Genomic DNA, 24,104 nt, shown 5'->3' on the forward strand with positions numbered 1-24,104 from the left:
TCCTGTAAAAGATGATTTCGGAGTTGTCCGAACTCCTCAGAAATCTGTGTGAGGCGTCCATGGTCCAAGTCAGGTGTTCCCAGTATACGCTTGGATATTCACTCTTCACATTGAAGATCCTTGAACCCATTTATCTTAGAGTTGCTTGTGCTTGAGAACAGATGAAATTTGTTGTGCCGATCAGTCTGCCTTGAAAAGAGAGTGCCTCTTTTTTTTAGGCACTGGTCATCTCGATCTCTTCTTCCACATCTGATAAAGAGTTAGAACGGACACTCTGTTCTGCCTGTGAGAGGATTATTTAGATTCAGGGAGGCCGCTCCTGAAAAAAAAAATGAGATCTTTTAGCTCGAGAAGGGATTTATTTATGTTATCTCATGGCCTGTGAACTTTTGTAACTTAACATTTAATTTAAGTGTTAAAAGTTAAGTAGCTTTCTTGGTTTTCTATTTCTTCCTTTAGCTTAGGCAAACAAATCTCTCCTATTCAGAGTGCACTGTACAAGTTAGTCAGGAGCGTGCTCTACTGTATGGAGAGAGAGAGAACTTAAGGAGTAATTATTCAAAGTCCAGAAATTAACTTGAGCTTGTTGTGGCTTCTCAGCAACTGTTTCTTCCTTCTAATTGTTGTGAAACCACTGCTGAGAGAGATCCATATAGTTTATATCCTCCTCTCTATTTTGGATGTGTAAGGATGCCTCTGAAGCTAGAAGGGGTAATAGGCCGTTGTGATGGTGGTAGCACACTGTTTGCTAAATATTACTAACCATGTATTACAAATTATTTATTTTTATAGTAATAGAAAGTGTTCTTAAGCTTTCATTTGTGCTTACTGCTATTTTAGTAATAGGTAGTAATGGTAATAGAAGGATGGAGGCGGCGGCGGGGCGCTGAGGGAGCGGAGAGGCTGCGGCTGTCAGCGCTGCCCGGTAGGTGCTGGGGCTCCCTGTCAGGCTTGACGGAGGAGTTTGGCTTCGTTGAAGGGTGAGTCAAGGCTGAGGTGGCGGTCCCAGCCGGGACAGGCGCCCCAGAGAGAGCCTTGGGGCTGTCAAAGTGCACGGCGATCCGTGCAAAGGGGGCTTTGTTGTGGAAGGCCTGAGGTGAACACGAGCAGCCCGCTGGAGGGGGAAAGGAGAGGGGAGTTTGGAAAGCTGCGCTGCTGGTGTTAAGCAGCAGCCTGTGCTGTGTTGGTGTTTGCTCAGAGGGGTTTCACGCACGAGGAGCTGGTGGGTGCTCTGAGGAACCTGGTCCAGCTGTGGAGAACAACCTGTATGAGGCAAACCCCAGGACCTAAATGCCATAGGCTGTAAGTCCAAACCTCCCCGAACAAGCAGACATTATGTAGAAAACCCATTTGTTACCATCTTGAAACATTGCCAGCAAGGCAGCCTCTTCCAGTTACGCTGTTAATTGGGTTCTCCGGAGCTCGTTAGAAGGAGGTGCCATTTTTTCTAAACGAGGTGACTGCTAACTTCAGGCTGGCAGTCTTACTAGCTTTCCTCAGCCAAAAAGCCCTTTGCATTTCCGTAAAGCACCTGTGCACTGTGCTTGTTTAACAAAGACAAGTTTGAGACATAACACTTGGAGGTAGGGCACGCATTCTCTTTGTGAGGCTTTCCTACTCCTTGAATGCTTCTTGTGGCTCTCCTGGGCTCTCTCTTCTCTTGCCAAGCCCTCGATGACCTGTGCCTGCTTCAGCTGCATCCAGCGCTCCGTTTGCTAGCCGTAATTGTCGTCATTTATCTCTGCTGGTTATTACTGGGAAAACCGATGTTTATCGCTGCGTGTCCATGCGTCCCTGGAGCCTGTTAGAGCTTGGTTTTGAACGGTTCTGCCTTTTGTAAATTTCTCTACGCTGAAGAATTTCTGTCAAGTGATGGACTTTGTGCTGTTGTTAGGATTCCTTTTGTTCCTAATGTACCAAAAAGGCTGTTTCTTTGGGTCTTTTGCTTCCCTTAGCAGTTTGTGGTGTTTCACTTAGGCTTATTACTATCCTTGCGCTGTTTTTCCCCCAGTCACTTACAAAGCCTGAGGGACAGGATTAATTTTTTTTTAATCTAGTTACCATTAATATAAATGATCTTTTTGTTTGGATGTGACTTCTGAATTCATAACAGTCTTACTTCAAAGATCTACGACTGGTTTTGAAGTCTGATGCTTTCTTCAAGTTTGAGTTGAGAATTTCTTCCATCTTTATGGAACTAACTTCTAAAGCAGCAAGTCAGTGTAAACTGTTTTTCTAGTTCTGTTTGCACATAATAAATATAACGGAGGCATACTCTCTTGTGGCTGAGCTCTGGCCAATCTCTATTTCTATGGTCAGTTTCGCTTTGTCTCAAGGCTGAAGTCTAGCTGAGAATTCCCCTGTGCCAGATGCAGTATTTTTGTATATTATGAAGTTAGCCTCTCTAATTTTGAGAAATGCTGAGCCTGTTGCAAAATTGACAGAACGAGCTCTTTGGGGTCTGTTTAATAGAAGTCCTACGTGATAAGTTTTGGGGTGATGAGGGGAGGGGACATTCTGACCACATTTGGCGGAGTGCAGGAGGGCCTGGACGCGCTATTCCCTTCTGTGAATAGCGGTCGGTATTCCCTCTCCGTCCTGTGCCAGAGACGTGAGGTCACTGATCCATAAATGCCCGAGATGGTTTGCCTCGGAGTTGCCGGTGACTTGTAAACAAGTGATGCAATTTTCAGGATAGCACGGTTTCCCCTCCTCCCTTTGTTTCCTCGCTGTTTCCCAGTCAGGTACCAGTATCAGTGTTCAAGTCCGGCTGTCGGTTGTATCGCCTTTGCCGAGTGTGTGCTCACAGGAATCCAGTTTTGTGGTGTTATTAATTAACTTTCTGACACTGTCACATCAGGCACTAAAGGTGCTTCCTCCTGCAGTCTACACAAGGGATGTGATGACTCAAGTTTTCAACATCTTTATTGTCATTGGTAGTATTAATTCTGATTTTCATCTTTTATTGCAGTCCATCATGTTAGTTTGGTTTGGTTTCGGTTTGGTTTGTGGTTTCGTTGTTGGTTTTTGGGGTAGCTCAGGGCCTCCTGAAATACTCCAACCACTCTGCTGCATAAATAGTTGTTTCTTTTTCTGTGGAGATGGGAGCCACCAAAAATGCCTCCTTTCCTTATCCTGTAGCAGCCAGATGGCATTTCGCAAGGCTGCGCCGTGCCTCCCTTTGGCTGATGGTTCATTTCCAGTTCTCTTGCCTTTCTGAGAGCTGGAAGGAACCACACCAGGACCACTCACCTCTTTTCGTGTACCCTTCAGAGTGCAGTGAGCTGCAAGGTGTTGCATAAAGCAGCATCTCTGCTTCCAGGGGATCCTTTCTACCCAGCTCTGGAAGTCAGCCCAAAGGGAGCACAGGGCTGCTGACGTGGAAGAACGTGAAGGGAAAAACAGGCAAGAACTCTGACCACGTTGCTACTAGCTCTTAGAAGACCTTGGAGATAGATCATGGAGAGCTTAATGATGCAAACATGCTTTGAGAGTTTGACTTCTGCTTGCACCTAACAGGTCCACAAGAGCTCACTTCCAAAAAAACCAACAGGCTTCCAGTTGTGTTTGGAGCCGTTCCAGAAAGCCACTTGGTGTTGCAGGTTCTCGTTGGGTGTCTTGGCCTTCTTGACCCACAGCTTGAAGCCGCTGCTGGAGCCAGCCTTGGAGCCAGCAGGGAGCTCCTGAACTTTGTCATGGTTATGGCAAAGGCTGCAGGTGTTCAGCGCCCTGAATCTGGAGAGCATCTCTCAAGCCACATATAGTTTGTGAGACCAGAAAGAGCTGCCGGCTTATAATGAGTGCTGTGACTTAGGCGCACGGTTTGTAGAGGTTTTAAGGCGTAGTGCATGAGTGCCAGGCTCCTGTTTGGTCACTGGGACAAAACGAGATCTGGGAATGTTGGATGTCCTAAAAAGAGTACAGGGGAGACAAACGGGGAGGAGATGTGGCTCTTCTTGGCCTTGTTTAGCCCCCAGCCCCTCTACACCCCACAAACCTTAGTTACAGCTGTGGGCTTCTGCAGAACGTCACAATGCCTAGTAAATCTTTGGGATATACTTAAAAGCAGGAAAATACTGTGTTGGTTTCTTCTTTTTTTGTATACATAGGGCAGCTGCCAGCAGCAGCACCTGCTGGAGTCGAGGGTGCTGAGCAAGGCAGGGTCGTGTCCCGAGCAGCAGTCACAAGGGGAGCTGAGCGGAGCCCGCCTGAAAACTCGGGGGGTTTCTGCTTCTTAGCAAGCCGAAACACAGCTCCCCGTCCCCAGTACTCCTTGCTGTGAGGATGAGGACTGAGGAAGGCTCACCCTGCCTGCAGCTTCTTCAGTTCTTCGTGCGGGGAACTCGTGGAGGAGCCAGTGCCTCTGGAAAGAAAGCACCTGTTGGTACTGTGGGCATCTGAGCGTGATGCTAACCCACGCAACGCTGCCCCTTGCATCTGACAAATGTTTTACAACTTTGACTTCTTTGCAGGTTCTACTTAAATTTGGTGGAGGAGGCTGTGGCTGAGCAGAGAACTAATTTGTTATTTCACTAACTGGAATAATTTACAATGGAAAGAAGCTTTTTTTAGTTAAAAGTTGTGTTTCTGATTACAGCTTCCGGTATTTTACCTCGCAGTCCACAAACACTCTTCTTAAACTTGATTCCTGACAAGTCGCTTTTCTCAGTTCTCGCGTTCTTGGACTCCACCAGGGGAAAAGGAAGGCCCTGCTAATATTGCTTGGCTGTTTCCTTCCGGAGGAAGGAGGGGAGAGTTGAGAAAAAGAGGAATGAAGTAAAATGAATTTACTCTTTGCACACGTGCTGAAAGAATAGGCAGTTGTTCTTGGGAATATCTCATTTAAATCTCTGTGTATGTGTTTCGAGAGGATGCGTCCTCACTTAGAGGAGCCGACATCCCATTGCTGGACCTAATCCTGATGGGGCTGGCATCTGAGGGTTACGCGGGCTGCTCCCGGCAGAGCTCTTCCCACGCGGGGAGGCCGAGGGAGCCGGTCGAGCACTGCTCCGCTGCCTGGAAAGATTCAGTCATTTCCACCCAAAGCGAGGAAATAAAAAGCTCGGTCAGCCATTTCATCTGGAGATACCCCGCCCTCCTCCAACAAATACGAAAAAGGGAAAATGTAGGCTTGGGCCCTCACATATCCCAGCAGTTTGCACCCATTCGGGCGATGCGATTGGGGTCGGGGCAGGCAAAATAGAAGTTACCTTTATTTTTTTTTTTAATTTCGGCAGAGGAAGTTATAAGGTTGATGTTGCCCCTTTGATATTTGATTTAACCCACTGACTGCCTGGGAAGGAAGGAGTCTGTTTAGTTTACCTTTGTCCTAGATTCAGTTTTAATATCTCATGTTTAATTGGAGGGGGAGGGGGGGGAGGAATCTTTATTCTTAATGATTCATGCCGCCTCAAAGCACAGTGGTTTCTACTTGTGTGCTGCCTTTCCCACTGGGGGAGGCAAACAAAAGAACAATAATTTCAGACTCCTCCTTCAGTTTCCAAGAGAACCTTAGCTGCTCAGGGATAGCTCTGAATTTTAAAAGCATTTTTTTCTTCCAAATTATGTATTGATTGCACATAAAATAGCAGCACCGTAATATGCAATTTCAAACAAATGCACGGGGGTGCTTGGTTGCTTTTAATGCTCCTCCTTTATTTTTATTTTATTTTTTTTCCTCCAGCAGAAAACAAAAAGTGAATTCTGTTCCCATAAGCCGCTCTTGCAAAATCTGCACAAACATTTATTAGTCTAGACACAAAATATTCTCAGCCGGCCTCAGCCTGACGATGGCAAAAAGAAATAAAAATAATAATAATAATAAAAAAAAAAAAGAAAAGGCAAGCTAATATTGTACTTGGCTGTGAAAAGGGAAGGGGGGAATCATGCCCCAGGCTAGTGAAGCTGTAACATTTTGCTGGGGCTGCCTGCAACAACAGATGCATCTCGTTCCCCTGGGCTTCCAGTCCTGCCTATTCTCTTCTGCTGAACTTGGCCGCTCGCAAACATTCTCTGTGAGTACCACACCCCGGGCTTCTCCTGGACGCTTTTGATTTGATTGAATGATGGCACCAGGCATGCTCCTCTTCACCAGGCCTGCTCTTCTGCCCCAGAAATCATGTAGCGAATTCATTGATTGGAAAACGTGCAAAATAGGTGGGATCTGGGGTGACTGGTAGAAATCAAAAGGGTTTGAAATAGGCGATGTGACCGCAGCTTAAACCTGCAGGAAGGGAGCATCGACCCGAATGGTTTATCTGAATCTTCAGCTGCAACTTCTGTAAATACCAGCTCCTTCTCCTCATTTGCTACCATGGCAGTTTGCAGACTTTTGCTGAGTTAAAAGGACAAATCATAGTTGTGCGCGTTTGTTTGATCAGGCCTTTACCTCAGCGCTCACGTTCTCAGACTGCTGGGGTTTTATATTTTTGTCATTTTCTTAGAAAATGGCGAATGATGCATATCCCGGCTTCCAGATGATTAGTTCCTTTTGCTCCCAATTTGTGTCAGGCTGCGTTTGGTTGGAAATGAAAATGTAATTGCAAATTCCCCTCAACAGCACAACATGTCTGTGGTATTAATTAAAGCACTGTAAATACGTAGAATATCTGAGAATGCATTCCTTCGAGCATGGCCGTGTTTTTTTAAACCTACAGAGGAGGCAAAATACGGTATTTAGGCTTAGTAGATGAAATGTATTGCTTCTGTGGTGGCAGATCCGTGTCTTGAGATTTTAAACCTGGTGTATCTCATGCTCGAGCCTTCAAAGGAGATGTTACATAGACAATAAAACGTCCTGCTTTTCGGGGAGGGCTCTCCTTAGGTCACTCAGAAAACGCCTTCAGTCTTCACTCACTGCAGCATTCACAAAGTGAATGCCTTCCTGTAAGGTTAGTCACCGATGGCCACTCATTCCATGCTTTCACTAAGAAAAACCTTCGCAGCTTTGAATCTGAATTTCCTGCCCCGCGTTTAGGTGAGCCCGGAGCGGCGTCAGGCATTGCTGGGCTCCTCGTCCGGCGGCGATGGTGAAGTGAAAGATGCCAAAAGTGAAGTTTGACAGTGAGCTTGGGGGCTTGTGCTGGCCCGGTGGCTCTCTAAGCCCCCGTGTCTGAGCAGCGGGAGCATCCGAGCAGCACAGGACGGAGCTCAGCAAGAGGCTGGGGTCAGGGCACTGCTGCAAATAGCAATGCTTTGCTGGCTGCAGAAGTTAACCAGGTACACAGCACTGTTTTACTACATGGTGGAGACCTACGGAGAGTGTTTCTGCCCTCCTTTTTAGCTGAAACATCCCCAGATTCTAAGGGGAAAAGGAATAGAAGGGACTTGTGGAGCAATGTTCTAGTGAAACCCAGCCTTCCTAAAGAAGCCTGCCTGAATAATTCCTGTGAATAACAGACTGTTCAGCTATTTCTTAACATAGAAACGGTGCTGACTGCTTCTTCAGAGTAACATAAGTTAGTGATGCTACTGAAATAGTTGTGGTTCAGACGTAGATCTGATTTCTCCTAAGCACGCTGAATTCACAGCTGTTGATCCTCCAGAGGAGGCTTTGCAATTGAACACCTGGAGAATAGGTAAATTTCCCGCTGTTGTTCTCCTCTCCTCTTGTTTTGTTTTGTTGTTTTTTTTTTTTTTTTCCTAGTAGCATAGGCTTAAGACTCTGAAGAAACGGGCTGCTTTTTTTCATTTCCAACACTGGCTGTTCCTTTTGAGCCCCGCCTTCTATTTTTGCAGTCACAAGATATGTGAATGTAAATTCCTGGGAGAGAGGTAGAAAACTCTGTTTCAACTGGTGTCTTTTTCGGCTATGTGGGGAGACCAAATAGGGTGGTTTTGAATCTTCTGGCTCTTATTCAGAGCAGCAGCATGTGGAGGGAGACAGATGCGTGTGCTTTTTTAGTGCAATGGCTTCAGAAGCAAGAGGGGAAAAAACACTTTCTCTGGGAGCTGGAGAAGGTGTCCTTATCGCAGGAGAGGTTTCTAAATGGCATATCTTTGCGAGTGTTCCTGTAGTCTGGAGGTTTTTGTTTGTTTGTTTGCCTTTGGAAGGTTTTACTGTTAATCTTCACGTCCTTCAGCAGAAGTGAGAAATGTGATTTTATTTTGTGCAGTGTCACGGACCCTCCGAAATCTACTGGGAAGGATGAATACCTCGCACAGTACCAATGTGATGACACTGGAGACAAGGAGAAACCAAGAAGATCAAAAGAACGTGACCTCATTTCAAAAGAAAACGTTTTGTACGGCAAAGAGTCTTCTGAGCCTGGTGAGAAATTGCGGCAAACTTCCTCTCTCGAGTGTGACACTGAATGTAGCTCTAAAAAGCTTTCCTCCTCAGCTATTGCAGAGAGATGCCAAGGTAGAAAGGACAAGACTAAAAACACTGAGAAAGAGCATTACCAAAGCAAGAGGGAACATGCTCCTAGTGAAGAGAAGGAGAGTCAAAAAGCAGGTCCTTCCAGCGGCCAGGTTCAAAAGGCGTCACGCTGGAGCTCCGAGTTCGGCAGCATTCCGAGACCGTTTTGGCGGTTGTGGAGACGGCCCTGGCTGAGGTGGCTGCTGCTGTTGCTGCTGTCCCCTCTGTCCTCGCTGTTGCCGCTGTTGCCGCTGTTCCCGGACCTTGGAGACCTCCGGCGGCTCCCTGTGACAGGCCCTGTGGCCCCGGGGAGCTGCCCGCCGCCTCGTCGGCCAGCCCGGCAGCAATCCTGCCAGCACAGAATAGCTCACTGCGTTTCAGGGTAAAGTGACGATTAATTTCTATTTCCTGGCCTGGGTGCTGCTTCCTTCTTTAAGGAAGCTTCAAGGTTAAAGGTTAAGCTCAGTTATGTCAGGGCCCAAGTCCGTTTCGTGAAGGGGCTCTTGTACGAAAGCTTAAGCTGGGATTGACTCTCTGCTAAGCGGAGGCCAAACGTGTACCTACTGAGAAGCAGGTCCTAAGTGATAACATTTTCTAAAGAGACTGCTAAACACATCTGAACAGTGCTGCTGCAGAACTCTGAATGGGGGGATAGCAACTGTCTTAACTGATCTGGAATCTTGAGTTTACTTTTCAGTGGACAAGAGGTGTGTCTCTCAAGGCAAACAAAGAGAGGAGTAACACCCGATACTCATGTCAACATAAATTTATGCTCAGAGCGTAGGTGTAGGAACAGCATCGGTATGTATATGGAACATCGGGAGAGGAAGCTCTGTCGGTATTTACAGTTTTTCTACTACCTTGTCAGAGAGACGTTATCTCCACATTAGAAATGGATGTATTTTGAAACAGTGGTGGTGGATCGGATTTCTTCTTTCTAGTGTTAATATTTGCTCTTGAATCGTACTTAATACCTGGTAACGCCTCAATCAGTTGTCAAAAATAAACTTAAAAATGTGTAAGGCTTATCTCGTTGGTCAGTATAAAGATCAAGGCTTTTTTCCTTTTTCCTTTTTCCTTTACCTTTTCCTTTCTTCCCCAGTGTGGTTTTTCTTTTCTCCTTCTCACTACAGTCTTAATTTTGTTTCTTGTCCCTTAAGTGTGTTTTCAGTGTGTTGCTGAAACATTTTCTCTTTCAATGCGAAAAAAGGAGCTGTCACTGGTGAAGATCGGAGCTTATCTGAAAATCCCTGAGCCCAGGAGCTGTCACCTTAGTCTTCCAGTCGGACAAGGACGACTTCATTTCTCGTGTAAATGCATTTTTCAGGTTTGCGTATTGTTTTTTCAGGAACGGAAAGTGTGTATAGAATGGATTTAAAATCAATCTTAAATGTAAAATGTCAAGGGAAAAAAGTTCTAGTTACAACCTCTGCACATAATTTGCCAGCTGTGGGACTAGGAGTTTTCTTATTTACTGTGTTTTGTTTAACGTGTCTGAAGTTTAATGGATAGCAATCAAGGCGTGCTAGAAATCTGAAAGCACTTTATGCTTTGTTCTCTCAGTCATTTTGGTATAACAAACTAGCTTATGTTTTAAACGCTCCATTAGGTTAGTGGTTTCCCTATAGGTAACAAGTCCCTGTGTGCTACAGTAAGACAGTAACAAAACATGAAGTATAGAAGTTCATCCTGTCATGGATGCTTCTGCCTACGGACACACAATTATGCTTATTTAAAGCGGTATCACCTTGAAACCTAATCAGCATTTTAAAAAGGACTTTGTAGCAGTTATTGGCTTTTGTCCTGGAGGGCTGAGGTTTGTTTTGTTTTGTTTTACATTCAGCATTTCCGTTTCTAGCTTACATTGCCCTGTTGTTTTGCATGAGGAAAACGTGCAACTTTACAAAGCAGAACGGAAAGAGCTGCTTTTTAGTCTAACGTTTCAGTTTTTTGTAGGAGTTTTAAATGTGGTAGGAGTAAAACACCAGAAGTACTGCTGCCAAAGTTCTATTCAAACTCGTATTTCGTGGAGAAGCAGAAGAAGCCCAGGGAGAAATAAATTTGCAAACGTGCTCTTCATGCTCTCCTTTCCCAAGATTTCTCTGAGATATAGCCCATCCTCTGTGGGTTTTGAGGTATATGGTTCCCAGGAGTGAGAAGGAGGGCCAAACATCTCTCTTCTTGGATCTCAACATGCCAGGGCTTTAGTGTACTGCCACTTACGGCTCCGCTTTTTCACCTGGAAAAAGCGACCACATGATGTAGACTGAGGAGCCCTCACAAATTAACTTGCTATCACAAAGTGACGCCCAGAAAAGGTGTATTTAAAAGCTAGGCTCATTATAGAATAACAACAAACCCCTCATGATTGGTGCAGTAGACAGTGAGGTAGAGGGCGATCCCTGGAAAGACAGAAGAAAAGGAGCAGTGAGTTCTGGGTACCTTTGTGCACACGAAACAGAAAAACGCAGGCAGTGAAGTAATAGTGTTCCATTACTAACGCCAGCAATAGATAATTGCAACAATTATCTATTAGATCATAGGTAATAATTAACAGATAATTGTGCAACTCTGGAAATCAATAAATAACTGATTCCCCTCAGAGAATGTCTTCTACATTTTTATATTAAAAAGACTCCAGAGTTGTAATGGATTAAAATCCTACGGAAGTGAAAGAAATGGCATCAGCCACTAGTTCTGCAGAAGCTAAAAATAATACCAATAGAGTTTAGATGGAAATTTTCACTTTGTGTGTTTAGTTTGGGGATTCTTTTTAAATCATTCATACCAGCGATTTAGTTCTTAAGGCTGTTTCTTTGAGATTAAGTGACAGGACTTCTGCTATTCTTTTCTTCTTGGAATGCTTCTTGATATTCTTACGTCAACCAGAACTTCTGTCTCTGTCGCAGATGTCAACAATGACCGTAGTTAAGAAGCCCAAATCTTCAAAGTCTAAAAAGCCCTCTTCAAGGCGGTCTGGCAAATCCAAGAAACCAAGTACTAAAATACTGATGTCACGCACCGCAAACTGGGGCCAGATACCGCCTGCAGAAGATTCAAGCCAAGTCTCTGTGGCCCAAGGACGTGGAGGTGCTATTTACTGTAGATCATCTGAAAAATCTAAGGCTTTTGCCCCAAGAGATCTAAGTAAGTGTGAGCTTTATCCTGACTCCATTTTCTTCAAAGCAAAAGTAGAAAATGCAGTTCTTACTTGTTGCACTGATAGAGAAGGGGACTAGTGTGAACAAAGACTTCAAAAGCGAATCCCCTAAGGCAACTGAAGTGACTGATGTTACAGAAATTAATTTTGATATATTTACAGTCAACAGAGAAATATGGGGAGCTTTTTGTAATGCACAGATTCATCCATGTCTTTTCCGTTTTGCAAAGAAAAGTGTTTGATTGTTGCTATTCACAGCTTCCATTTTTCACACGTTTTTTGAATGATAACATTGCTCAGGAAAAGATCTGGTATCTGTAGGGGTACCGTCATTCCTAGTTACTAGTTTTTACCTTTTTTCCGTATAATTTCAAGTCTAAGCTTGTGGTTTAAGTTATAATAAGGAAAAAAACAGTAGTTGAGTTAATCAGGTTAAAGATTATAGATGGAGAGGAACTTGGCATTAGGTACTACAAACAGAATGGCAGTTAGCCTTGCCTTAGAAAAATTAAAATGGTTGACGAAAGCTGTTTTTTTGTTGTTTTTTTTTCCCCAAAACATTGTGTTGACCAGCCAATTTGAATTTGGCGGTATTAAAGCTGTCTGCAATAATTTTCTTCTGGCTTGGATTGTAGCTAGCTCCTCTAGGTGCTCCTGCAGAATAGTATTTTTTTAAATACCTTCCTTAGAAACAAACAAACAAAATCTCTTTTTAAATTTAACTTTCTTGCAGTCGTTAATGATGGAATTGCTCCACCACAGAGCATTCTTTTTCCACCTGAGAAGATTTGTATGGATTGGCGAGAAACACAAAGTGTTGGAGTTGGCCTGTACAATCTTGGCAACACATGTTTTCTTAATGCTACTCTACAGTGTTTGACCTACACACCCCCACTTGCCAATTACATGCTTTCTCTCGAGCACGGCCAGTCATGTGAGTACTTTCTAAGAGTATTTCAAATCTGTTGGACAGCTCTGAAGGTGAAAGAACAGCAGTGATTCTGAGACAAGCTTATTTGCCTGATTTTACCTGTAGAAGCTGGCTTTGAGCACTGTATTAGCAGTGGGCTCCGAATAGCATACGGAGTGCAATTAATGCACTGTTTGTTTAATGAATGAATTTATTTATTTATTTATTTATGTATTCATTAAAGGATCATTTATTGCTTCGTGGGAATAATGAAGTGCATTGGACAGTAATGCATTTAGTAGTAATTTTAGAGAGTAATACATTTTTCAGCCTGTGGAGTTCACATTCCTGTCAGCCTTTACAAATGTGACTTTGCAGTAGTCTTTTAGATTTCTCATCACAAAATGCATTTGAATACAGGCTTAGTGGATATTTTTATTCTGTAAAGTTGTGTGAAATGAAATGTTACAAGACTGTTGGGACATTGGCATCTTGGGAGAATAGAATGTAGCAAGGAGAGTGGATATCGTATCTATAGTTTAAATTTTACTTAGATGTTTGTTTGTAGTTATGGATATTTTGCTGGACTGGGATGCTTTCTTCTTTCACTCTTCAGGTCGTGAACAAGATTTTTGCATGATGTGCACAATGGAGACTCACATTAACCAGGCCCTGCGTTGCACTGTTGATGCCATCGAGCCTACGCATGTTATCAGTAATCTCAGTCGTAAGTGGCTTCAGATGTGTTTCTTTTCGATAGCTTGTAATCTTCAAATACTTATTTGATGTGTATAAGTGGTTTTAACACTAGAAAGAAGAGAGATTTTAGAAATACAAGAATGATTTCATTTTTAAATGAGGTGAATACTATCATCTTCTTCTTTAGGAATAGGACAACATTTCCGTTTTGGCAGTCAAGAAGACGCACACGAGTTCTTGCGCTATACTGTTGATGCTATGCAGGAAGCGTGCTTGAATGGAAGCACCGAGTAAGCATAAACAAGTTCACTTTCATACATTCTCTAGCACCTTCTAGTCCTTTATTTACTATCAAAAATGATCTCTAGCACCTTTTAGTGCCTTATTTACTATCAGCAACGAAAGTCTACATCATCCTTAGTTTTCATAAAACTCTTTGAAGAGTTAACTCTGCGCCTTAAATCTTCTGAGGTCTGATTATAATTTATTTCCAGATTGGACAGATCTTCTCAAGCTACCACCATCATTCATCAAATATTTGGAGGATTTCTAAGATCGAGAGGTACTTTAAAAAATATTCCTGTCCTTAGAACTGATCTGTGTCTTTTGTCGGTAGTAAAGCAGTCTGTAGTTTGTCTAAAGTAGTATCTGGCAACAACTTGAATTTGGACAGTTAGTCTCCTTCACATAAGGTTAAGCATTTATATTTTGCTTCCAGTGAAGTGCTTGAATTGCAAAGCAGTTTCGGATACGTATGAGGCATTTCTTGATATCACTTTGGATATAAAGGTAAGATGTTTTCTAAATATAATTCATGATGTTTAAGTACATGCCTAACTTTCTAAATTAAACTTGTTTACCTTAAAAAAACAAACCACATATAATGTTAAAACGTAAGAGCTTGGTGGTGCTAAGGAAGTGGATTGGACTTTGTCCTTCTGTGGAACCCATGTAAATAGTCTCCACATTTGCATTGGGTTTAAGGGGAAAGAATTCTCTTTCTGCAAAAATTATAATGCTGTCATACTTCTCTGTTGTTCTACCCCAATGTACATCTAATTGTTAGACTGATGAATTTGTCCCCAGTATTGATGACAAAGCACACTATAGGTGCTGTCTAGGCTACTGGAAAAGTATTTGTTCCGAAGTCAAATGACTTCCAGGTGAGGTCAATGCTGAGCATGCTCTTTCTGCCTCCTTCTTCACAGTGCTCATAGTAGATCGCTGGAGTATGTTAGTAAGATTCTCTTACAAACTACTAGTACGTCTCTGGAATTTTGAATTTACGGTGACTTTACGCTCTTCTTTCTCGCTCCTCTAGGCGGTTTCATCTGTTACCAGAGCTCTGGAACTCTTTGTGAAACCTGAAGAGCTGGGTGGAGAGAATTGCTATAAATGTAGCGAGTAAGATTTTGACGAATTAGGTCTTAATCCTAGATGTCAGTTTTATATGTTGCATGACTCTGTTGGACTACCTCTAAACTTTGGATCTACTTACGAGTTTTGTGGAAGTTTATAAAACACTTGGATTTTTGTTTCTTTGGAGGGGGGAAGTCTTGTTCAGAGGCATTCCCTATGGGTTTGCAATTCTCTGGCTCGTATTTTGCCATCAGAATTCAAAAAGAGATACTTTTGTTCTTTCTATTTATTAGCTCTCGACAGTTCTTTTCTTGATGTAAACTGCCCAGTTTCCGTTGTTCTCTGGGCTAGTGGCTAATTTTCACTGCTTACACTGTAGGTCCTACCTTGGAGCGGGCAATGTATCAAACTGAACTATTGTGTTTCAAAGGATGGCAGACAGTTTCAGTGTCTTTCCAGACAAGCTCAGTACATGAAGACTTCCTACTGTTAAATGTCTCCCTCCTGTAGAATGACCATGTGCTTCTGTTGTATTTTTGATGTTGATAGACGACCTATGTTGGAGATTATTTGCAATTTCTAGTCCTGGGGACCAAGGCTCTCTGGTTCCACTTTCATTATTTGTATTTCCCTTGAAAGCTGAAAGAATGTATCCAGGATTGGAGTTCAAATAGCCGCTTTTGTAGACCAAGAAATGGTACCTTGCCATCCAACCTGGTAATACCCTTTCGTGAGAGATTCCTGTTCCTGCTATGCCCGGGGTTTTGGGAGAATTTACCTTCTTCACTGTATTAACAAACCTGACACGCAGTGCATGGGTTTATGAAAAGAAAAAAGACCAACCTATTATGCAAGTAAATGTCATTCAAATAGCATAGGCATGCGTGAGACATTAAAACGAGTTTGTTTTGGGGGCGAAAAAAGAAGATGCCTTCAAACACTTATCTCTGCTTGTTTTTAAGGTGTAATAAGATGGTTCCTGCATCCAAGAGATTTACCATACACCGTTCTTCCAAGGTTCTCACAATATCACTGAAAAGATTTGCAGATTTCACAGGTGGAAAGATCAACAAGGTATATTTACCACTGTAATGCAACTATATCATTGTGTAATGGGACATCCCCCAAAGCTGAAAGTTGTTTATATTTTCAGACAGTAATTGTAGACTAACGACTATGGCTTATTCTTTCTCTTAATATCAATAAAGTTCCCGCTTGACAAGAAGCATATGCTTTCCTCTGAGAAGGCTGATTCATCAGGAAACAGTTCTCTGCAACTTCTAGTCTTAAACATTGTTTATGGGAAGACTTATTTGTAGTGAATCAAGAAATATCTTCTAGAAATATATTCTAGAAATAAATTCTAGTCTGTGTTTTTTGGAAGTGTTTTTCTCTGGCTAGTCCACGAAGTACTCTGGGATAATTTTCTATCTTCTTGGTCTCTCTTTAGGAGGTGAAATATCCGGAGTATTTGGACCTGAGAGCCTACATGTCACAGTCAATGGGAGAACCACTGCTCTATGCCTTATACGCGGTGCTGGTACATCACGGTGTCAGCTGTCACTCAGGACACTATATATGCTATGTAAAGGTAGAAGTCAACAGCATTTCTAACAGGGTAAAGGTTGTGCTGGCAAACCAGTGAAAGCGTGACTAGCAGCTACTGTTTCTAGGGAAAAAGATTTCATTATATTTTTATTTGACACGTGTGTATTTTGTTCCTATCCGTGATTTCATTTGGAACACGTGCAATTCACCTAAAGAAATGGTTGTCTTTATTTGCAGGCTGGTAATGGACTTTGGTATCAGATGAATGATGCTAAAGTAGTCCGTACTGACATTAAGAGAGTTCTTGGTCAGCAAGCTTACATACTTTTTTATATCAGGTAATAACAAATCTTAACATGTGTTCAGAAGAGATTTACTTTCCTGTTATTGATATTTTTCTGTTTTGCAAGTGTTTTTCTTGCTATCCCAGGGAAAGATTATTATTTGTCTAATTCAGTTCTGTCTAACCTGAAATTCTCTGTGTCATTTATTATCTTTTGTTGCTTGGCCTGAAACTGCAGCACTTGTGTAAATTGCTATCTATGTGTTACCTGTAGCTGGCTAATTTAGAGAAGGAGAAAAATGAAGGTCATCTGTCGTGTAAGAATGAATTATTGCTCTGAAAGTGATAGTCTTAGTAGGAAGACTGTTCTCTCCTTTTCAGTTTGTAGTCTTGGCGAAGCCTTCTGTAGAGAAGGCTTCCATATCGTATGAACTGTTCCTCTAAAATTATAGGATGGGATTTAATCCAAGAGTAGGCTGAAAGAAAAACTAAACTCCGATCACTGCTCTTTTCTGAAGGCGCTATGATTTGACACTTGGAGAACGTGCGTTTTACTTGCCAGCACCATCTTATCCCTGTTCATTCCCTCCTGGTCAGCAGGGGGCTAATAGTAAGCAGGCTGGATTTATGGGACCACGACTTCTTCCTCATATGATTAAGGTAATTCAGGGAAGTGGGAGGGCAGGTAACGGCACCAAACTGCTAGTGGGTTTGGGGTTTGGTGTGGGGTTTTTTGTTTGGTTTTCAGCATCTTAGTTTTGTTTTCCTTCCCATGCTGCAGCTTTCTTCACAGCCTTCATGCTACAGCCAGAGTCATTCAAACAGTGGTTACTGCTAAATTGTGCAGCCATGCGACTCCATTACTTTATACCTCCAAGACAGCTTTCTAAAGCACAGAGAGCTACGCTCTTTGACAATTTAAGCAGAGTGTACTAATCCTCGAATCATTTAAAAGAGGACTTGTTTTTCCTATCGTCGTCACTTTAGCTAAGACAGGGAAAACTAATTGTCTTATTCCTGAGCACCAGAACAATTACTTCAGGCTTTTCAGGGTATGTTTAAAGGGGAAAATAAATATATTTGGGAATAGCAGCAGGTAATGTTAAGTTGTTTGGCTGGTTTTCAAAGATGATGTTAATTTGATTCCAATCGGCTGTAAACCAAAAGCAGGAATTGAATACGCTTATTGGACTTGCATTTATCTTTAAAGGGCAGTGTGTTTTTCTTTGTAGGTGTTAAGACCATTTGTAGAAATACTCAGTAGGAGAGTTTTGTGTTTCAAAATGTTAAATGCAGTGTTTGCGTTAATCCATCTTGCCATTTCTTCTTTTTAAATACAGAATTCAAGCCGTTTAAATGGAAATGGATCCATAAAAGAGGACGCAAAGACCACTGGTGTCACCCTAAAAAGGCCATCTTCAGCACCACCGATGGCCTGTGTTCAAAACCAGACAATTACCAGGCCTTCAATTACTGATCCGTCAAGAAAACAGAAGATCACCACCAGTATTCACAATAAATTGCCTGCTCGTCGGACTGTGTCACAGCCTGACTGTCTTAGCAGTGCTGCGGAGGACGAAGATCTCTACCAGGCTGTTCCTTCATCCACAATTACAAATTCGGTAATGCAAATGAAGCAAATGCAAACAAGCAAAAAAGTTTCTGATGAGATTTTTGTGGAGCCAACAGTGAATGAAAATCCTAAACTCAGCTCTGATAACACAGTCCCTTACGGTGCAGAATCTTCAGGAAAATCTGAGGAGGAGTCAAAGGGCTTATTTAAAAGGAATTGCAATGCAATGTCCTCTAATGGAATTTTGGTTGGAAAGGTAGTCCGTACATTGCAGCATTCCGGTTCTTCCTGTCAGAATGCTGACGAAGGAAGATCCCAGCATGAGCTGCCAAAAACCGATTCACTAAATGGTGCTATTAGGTTAGTTAATGAATCGAAAGAAAACGGACTGAAACTTGATGATTCCACTTGCCGAGTTGAACCTGTTAAACCTTCTGAGATGTTCTTTTCTAAAACAAATGGATTGCTTGAAACATAGATTTGCTCCATCGAGAATTTCTCACCTATGATGTATTCGGGAGTGTTTATTGTGTTCCTAATTCAGGTGAAATACTGAGAAAACACAGCACAAATGTGATTGTAAGACTTTGTGGTATTATCCCATTAGAATTTGCAGACCTGAGCTTACATTAGAACTTGTCAACTTAAGCTCAGCTGAGATAAAAATTCCTAAGTTTCATAAAGTAGATTTTGGGAGGTGAGTCGGGGTTATCTTTGAAGTGTAGATAATGCATACAACTCAAAACGGTCTTGCTTACCATTTAATGGAGAAATTCTGACAAGACTAGTCCTCAGTACTACTACAAATAGTATTTTTTTGTCTGCTGACTTGTGCGTTTTGATTGCAGATGCCTGGAGCTATGCCTTCAGTCAATCGAGAAATCATCACGGAGTCCCTCACAGCCAGCCAGCTGAACAGCTTGTCAGAGGAAACGAGGTAAAATGAGCACAGTCTGATTAAGACAAGACCTTATGGAGGTTCGTTACGGTTTTATCTGTCTACTAATAGTATTTAATGGAAGGATTTAAATTAGTACAATTCCATGCTGTATGTCCAGCGTTACGAACAGAACTAATGATCAGCACTGAGCATATCACTCTGATGCAGGTTGGTGCCTCAAGGAGAACTTGTGTTCCTTCATAGAATGTTTTTCCATTTTTCTCCACTGTCTGGAGAAACACTGGCTGTTCCCCGCTCGCCCCTATGCCTTTTTTCTCAGAGCAGCAGGTGGAAGGAGACGGATGCATTTGCTTTTTTAGTGCAATGGCTTCAGAAGCAAGAGGGGAGAAAGCACTTTCTCAGGGAGCTGGAGAAGGTGTCCTAATCACAGGAGAGGTTTCTAAATGGCATATCTCTGCGAGTGTTCCTGTAGTCTGGAGGTTTTTGTTTGTTTGTTTGCCTTTGGAAGGTTTTACTGTTAATCTTCACGTCCTTCAGCAGAAGTGAGAAATGTGATTTTATTTTGTGCAGTGTCGCGGACCCTCCGAAATCTACTGGGAAGGATGAATACCTCGCACAGTACCAATGTGATGACGGTGGAGACAAGGAGAAACCAAGAAGATCAAAAGAACGTGACCTCATTTCAAAAGAAAACGTTTTGTACGGCAAAGAGTCTTCTGAGCCTGGTGAGAAATTGCGGCAAACTTCCTCTCTCGAGTGTGACACTGAATGTAGCTCTAAAAAGCTTTCCTCCTCAGCTATTGCAGAGAGATGCCAAGGTAGAAAGGACAAGACTAAAAACACTGAGAAAGAGCGTTACCAAAGCAAGAGGGAACATGCTCCTAGTGAAGAGAAGGAGAGTCAAAAAGCAGGTCCTTCCAGCAAGAGGAGGTGTTCTCAGAGCGTGGAAGTTGTTCATCAAAAGCGTCACAAGCAGGAGCACTGGGAGGGAAGCAGGTGCAGATCTTTCCCTGGTGAAAGAAACAGCCCTGAGAATGGCAGAAGAGCAGTCAAATATTCAAAGTACAGATCTGGCAGCGGAGGAAGATCAGAACAAGGTAGCAATAGATATTACCGATCCAAAGGGGAAAGAAGTTGGAGCAGAGAAAGATACTATCGAGATGAAGCACGGAGGTGGGAAAGTTGTAGCTATTACAATGATTACTATTCACCTCATGCGACAGGAGACAGTAGAGAGAGAAAGTTCTCTCACGGCGATGCAGCCTTTGACAAATGGACTGCAACTTACTACGGCAGGTCACATAAGCATTATCATTACAAAAGTGGATGGCCTCACGGTTCCCTCTTGAGAGATGAAGATGGACGTCGCTTTAGCACACCCCGAGCAGACTTGCATCGTTGCTCGGTATCTCAGCAACATTCTGGAAGACATTCTCGTGAAAGACATGCGCTTCCACCTGTGTCAGCTCATTTGGAGAACTGTCGCCAGAAAAATGAAACAGAAGGAAACAGAAAAAGAAAATCTACCCGTACAGAAGGTAGTGAAAGTGAAATAGAAAGGAAAGACAGAAAGATAGAAAAGGAGCTTTTAGGTGGTGAAAAAAATGCAAAAATATCACAAGTTCTAGAAGAAAAAGAAGTCTAAGGATAAACATGGAGAGAAGGATTCCAAGTAAGCAAGGATTCCAGCATACTCCGCATTTTTTATCCTAATTCTTTTCTGGGTGCTTCTCATGTATTCCTTCTTTTTTTTTTTTTTTCTCCTTTTTTTTTTCTTCTCTTTTTTTCTTCTTCTTTTTTTTTTTTTTTTTTTTTTTTTCTGGTAGTTTCTAAGTTACTTAGATAGCATCAGCTGGCTGGGGATCATGTTGTTAGGTTGATCGGTGAAGATAGGAAAGCTATTGCTGAATTGTTTCAGAGCACTAGCTTTGGACCACATAGTTGGAAACACATCCGTACACCATTCTGGATTAGGTTAAAAGTTTTTTTCTGCTTGCACGTATTCCAGAGCTAGCCATTGTTAATGATCTGTGTACAAACCAGGACCTATGGTCCTCCAATCTGAGGGCTTAAGTTTGCTACATCTAAAGTAAGTTGCGTGTGCACAAAGCACCACAAAATAGCTGACATGCTGCAAATCATCACCTGTGGTAAAATAAATAAAGTTTCATATAGGCAACAAGTGCCACATCTTTTTTTCTCTTTTAAACTTGCATGTTTCTTTCAGACTTCACGATTTGTGTTTCTGTGTGCTCCACTTTGACAATGCCAATCGCAAGCGTAAAACAAGAAGAAAAAGGAGAAGAAAAAGAAGAAAAAAGAGAAACAGCAGGAAAGTGAAAGGCTCCTTGGAACACTTAGATCCTCGTTTCCAGAAGATAACGCGGGAGAAGAAGGAAGAATCCCATCCTCCAGATGGCTCTTCATGTGAGCAATGCAGAAGTGAGAGCAGTAAACAACCTTACAAGGAAGGGAAGCCTTCCAGTGCAGGCGAAAGCAAGAAATACAGCTCCGTCTCATCCAACGAGTGTATTAAAGGTAAGCGGCCGCAGTGTGTTTGAGGAATTCCTTTTCTATTAATGTAGAGATTATTTCCAACAGTCTTGAAGTGCTTGGTGACTTAACAGTCTGCTGGATATTAAAAAAAAAAGCTGATGGACTTTTTCTTTCCGTTTTTAAATGACCACTAGGAAAGAATGCCTGAAATAAAGAGGTGAAAGGCAAATAGTTTTCATTTGGTGTGATGATTAAGTGGCAAACAAGAGGAAGAGTTGCAAGATCCCTTCTTAAATTCAGTCCAGCCAAGTAGGAAAAGTAAACGTGGACAGCTGTATCTTGGCAAAGAAGATAGTAGGGAGCAAGGAGGTTTAGCAGTCAAGATGGAAGGTGATGCCATGAGGCTTACAGGCTAGTAATGTTCTAGTGAAACCCAGCCTTCCTAAAGAAGCCTGCCTGAATAATTCCTGTGAATAACAGACTCTGTTCAGCTATTTCCTAACATAGAAACGGTGCTGACTGCTTCTTCAGAGTAACATAAGTTAGTGATACTACTGAAATAGTTGTGGTTCAGACGTAGATCTGATTTCTCCTAAGCACGCTGAATTCACAGCTGTTGATCCTCCAGCGGAGGCTTTGCAATTGAACACCTGGAGAATAGGTAAATTTCCCGCTGTTGTTCTCCTCTCCTCTTGTTTTGTTTTGTTTTGTTTTCCTAGTAGAATAGGCTTAAGACTCTGAAGAAACAGGCTGCTTTTTTTCATTTCCAACACTGGCTGTTCCTCCTGAGCCCCGCCTTCTATTTTTGCAGTCACAGGATATGTGAATGTAAATTCTTGGGAGAGAGGTAGAAAACTCTGTTTCAACTGGTGTCTTTTTCGGCTATGTGGGGAGACCAAATAGGGTGGTTTTGAATCTTCTGGCTCTTATTCAGAGCAGCAGCATGTGGAGGGAGACAGATGCGTGTGCTTTTTTAGTGCAATGGCTTCAGAAGCAAGAGGGGAAAAACACTTTCTCTGGGAGCTGGAGAAGGTGTCCTTATCGCAGGAGAGGTTTCTAAATGGCATATCTTTGCGAGTGTTCCTGTAGTCTGGAGGTTTTTGTTTGTTTGTTTGCCTTTGGAAGGTTTTACTGTTAATCTTCACGTCCTTCAGCAGAAGTGAGAAATGTGATTTTATTTTGTGCAGTGTCGCGGACCCTCCGAAATCTACTGGGAAGGATGAATACCTCGCACAGTACCAATGTGATGACGGTGGAGACAAGGAGAAACCAAGAAGATCAAAAGAACGTGACCTCATTTCTAATGAAAATGTTTTGTACGGCAAAGAGACTTCTGAGCCTGGTGAGAAATTGCGGCAAACTTCCTCTCTCGAGTGTGACACTGAATGTAGCTCTAAAAAGCTTTCCTCCTCAGCTATTGCAGAGAGATGCCAAGGTAGAAAGGACAAGACTAAAAACACTGAGAAAGAGCATTACCAAAGCACGAGGGAACATCACGGAACATTTTCTGTGATTTTCTTCCTGAGCAGAAGTGTGCAGTACTCCTTTTCCATTAATGTAGTGATTATTTCAAACAGTCTTGAAGTGCTTGATGACTTACCAGTCTGCAGATGTATTATCAAACCAAAAAAAAAAACCCGACTTGGTAGACTATTTTTTTCCCACTTTTGAATGACTACTAGGAAGAAGGTTGTTCCGGCATCAAGAAAGTCATGTGGAATGTAATAAAATTTACTGAACCAGTAAATAAAAACTATATTTTTCTATTAGTTCCATTGTTTCAACTCTTCTGACGCTTATGGATGGCACAGATAACAGAGGGGAGATCGTGGTAATCGGAGCTACCAACAGACTGGATTCTATAGATCCTGCTTTACGAAGACCAGGACGCTTTGGCAGAGAGTTCCTCTTCAACTTGCCAAATAAAGAGGTGAGAACTTAAATTCAACGTTAGTTCTACCATGGCAAAGTCCAACTTTATAGGAAAAAAAAATAATTGACAACTTGAACAAAAGAGTGATATGTGGAGACACTGCGTTGTTCCATGGAGGGCAAATCTGGTACTGGATATATATGGTCAGGATGATACCACCAAGTAGTTAGTTCTATAATCAAACCTTTCATTCCCAAAGTTGTACCTGTTTGCTTAATTATTTAGTCCACTTGGGCGTTTTCATCATGAAGTTGTGTTTTTGGTCTCAATCCTTCACTTCTGAATGAATAGGGGACGTGTTTGCATTTGATTGTGCCCCGGATCGGTGGTAGTAGTTTGAGTCATAATTATTTTCTTCTTTATAGTAATTGTAGCAATTTGAAGCATTGTGCCAGAAGTGCTTTCTGTGAATTTACAGCCTGAAAAGCAAATGTGATGAAGTAATGAGACTGTCACAATGAAAGCTTGCTAAGTTTTAGAGAAGATTTTTGGACAACAAAGAAATGTTTCTGGATAAATTTTTCATTACAGTATTTTCCTCTGGGTCATTAGGTCCCGTAGTTTGGAAACTTGTTATTGAAGCTATAAATGCCTTTTCTTTCATTGCAGGTTCCTAGAAAAAGTTCAGTATAACAAATAAGAAATATTCAATTTCCTGGTTGAAAATGCAGAGTGTATATTAAATAACTGTAAAATACTTGAAAGTTGAGCAAGTAAGAAAAGCGTATTAATAGATGAGGGGTTTTCAGGAAGGACTGGGTTTTTTTTGTTTGTTTATTTGTTTGCTTGCTTTTTGGTTTGTTTGTTTCTTGTTGGTATTTTTAAGGAAAACTTGGGACAAGCTAAAACGCAATGATTTTGCTTCCAGGCTAGAAAAGAAATT

At 42.1% G+C, this 24,104-nt stretch overlaps 1 protein-coding gene across 1 annotated transcript; it reads left to right on the top strand.

The window, feature by feature from the left end:
* Nucleotides 1–8,319: 8,319 nt before the first annotated feature.
* LOC139999429 (ubiquitin carboxyl-terminal hydrolase 42-like) lies at nt 8,320–18,847 on the top strand. The gene is made up of 14 exons (XM_072027694.1): nt 8,320–9,669; nt 11,269–11,506; nt 12,253–12,453; nt 13,046–13,156; nt 13,316–13,418; nt 13,623–13,690; nt 13,847–13,917; nt 14,450–14,532; nt 15,450–15,561; nt 15,938–16,078; nt 16,273–16,373; nt 16,837–16,978; nt 17,659–17,940; nt 18,740–18,847. The coding sequence occupies exons 2-14, from the start codon at nt 11,269–11,271 to the stop codon at nt 18,830–18,832; spliced, it is 1,746 nt and encodes a 581-aa protein (XP_071883795.1). The 5' UTR covers nt 8,320–9,669; the 3' UTR covers nt 18,833–18,847.
* Nucleotides 18,848–24,104: the final 5,257 nt, after the last annotated feature.

The sequence above is a fragment of the Anas platyrhynchos genome, chromosome 25 (genome assembly GCF_047663525.1).
Source record: "Anas platyrhynchos isolate ZD024472 breed Pekin duck chromosome 25, IASCAAS_PekinDuck_T2T, whole genome shotgun sequence".
NCBI lineage: Eukaryota > Metazoa > Chordata > Aves > Anseriformes > Anatidae > Anas > Anas platyrhynchos.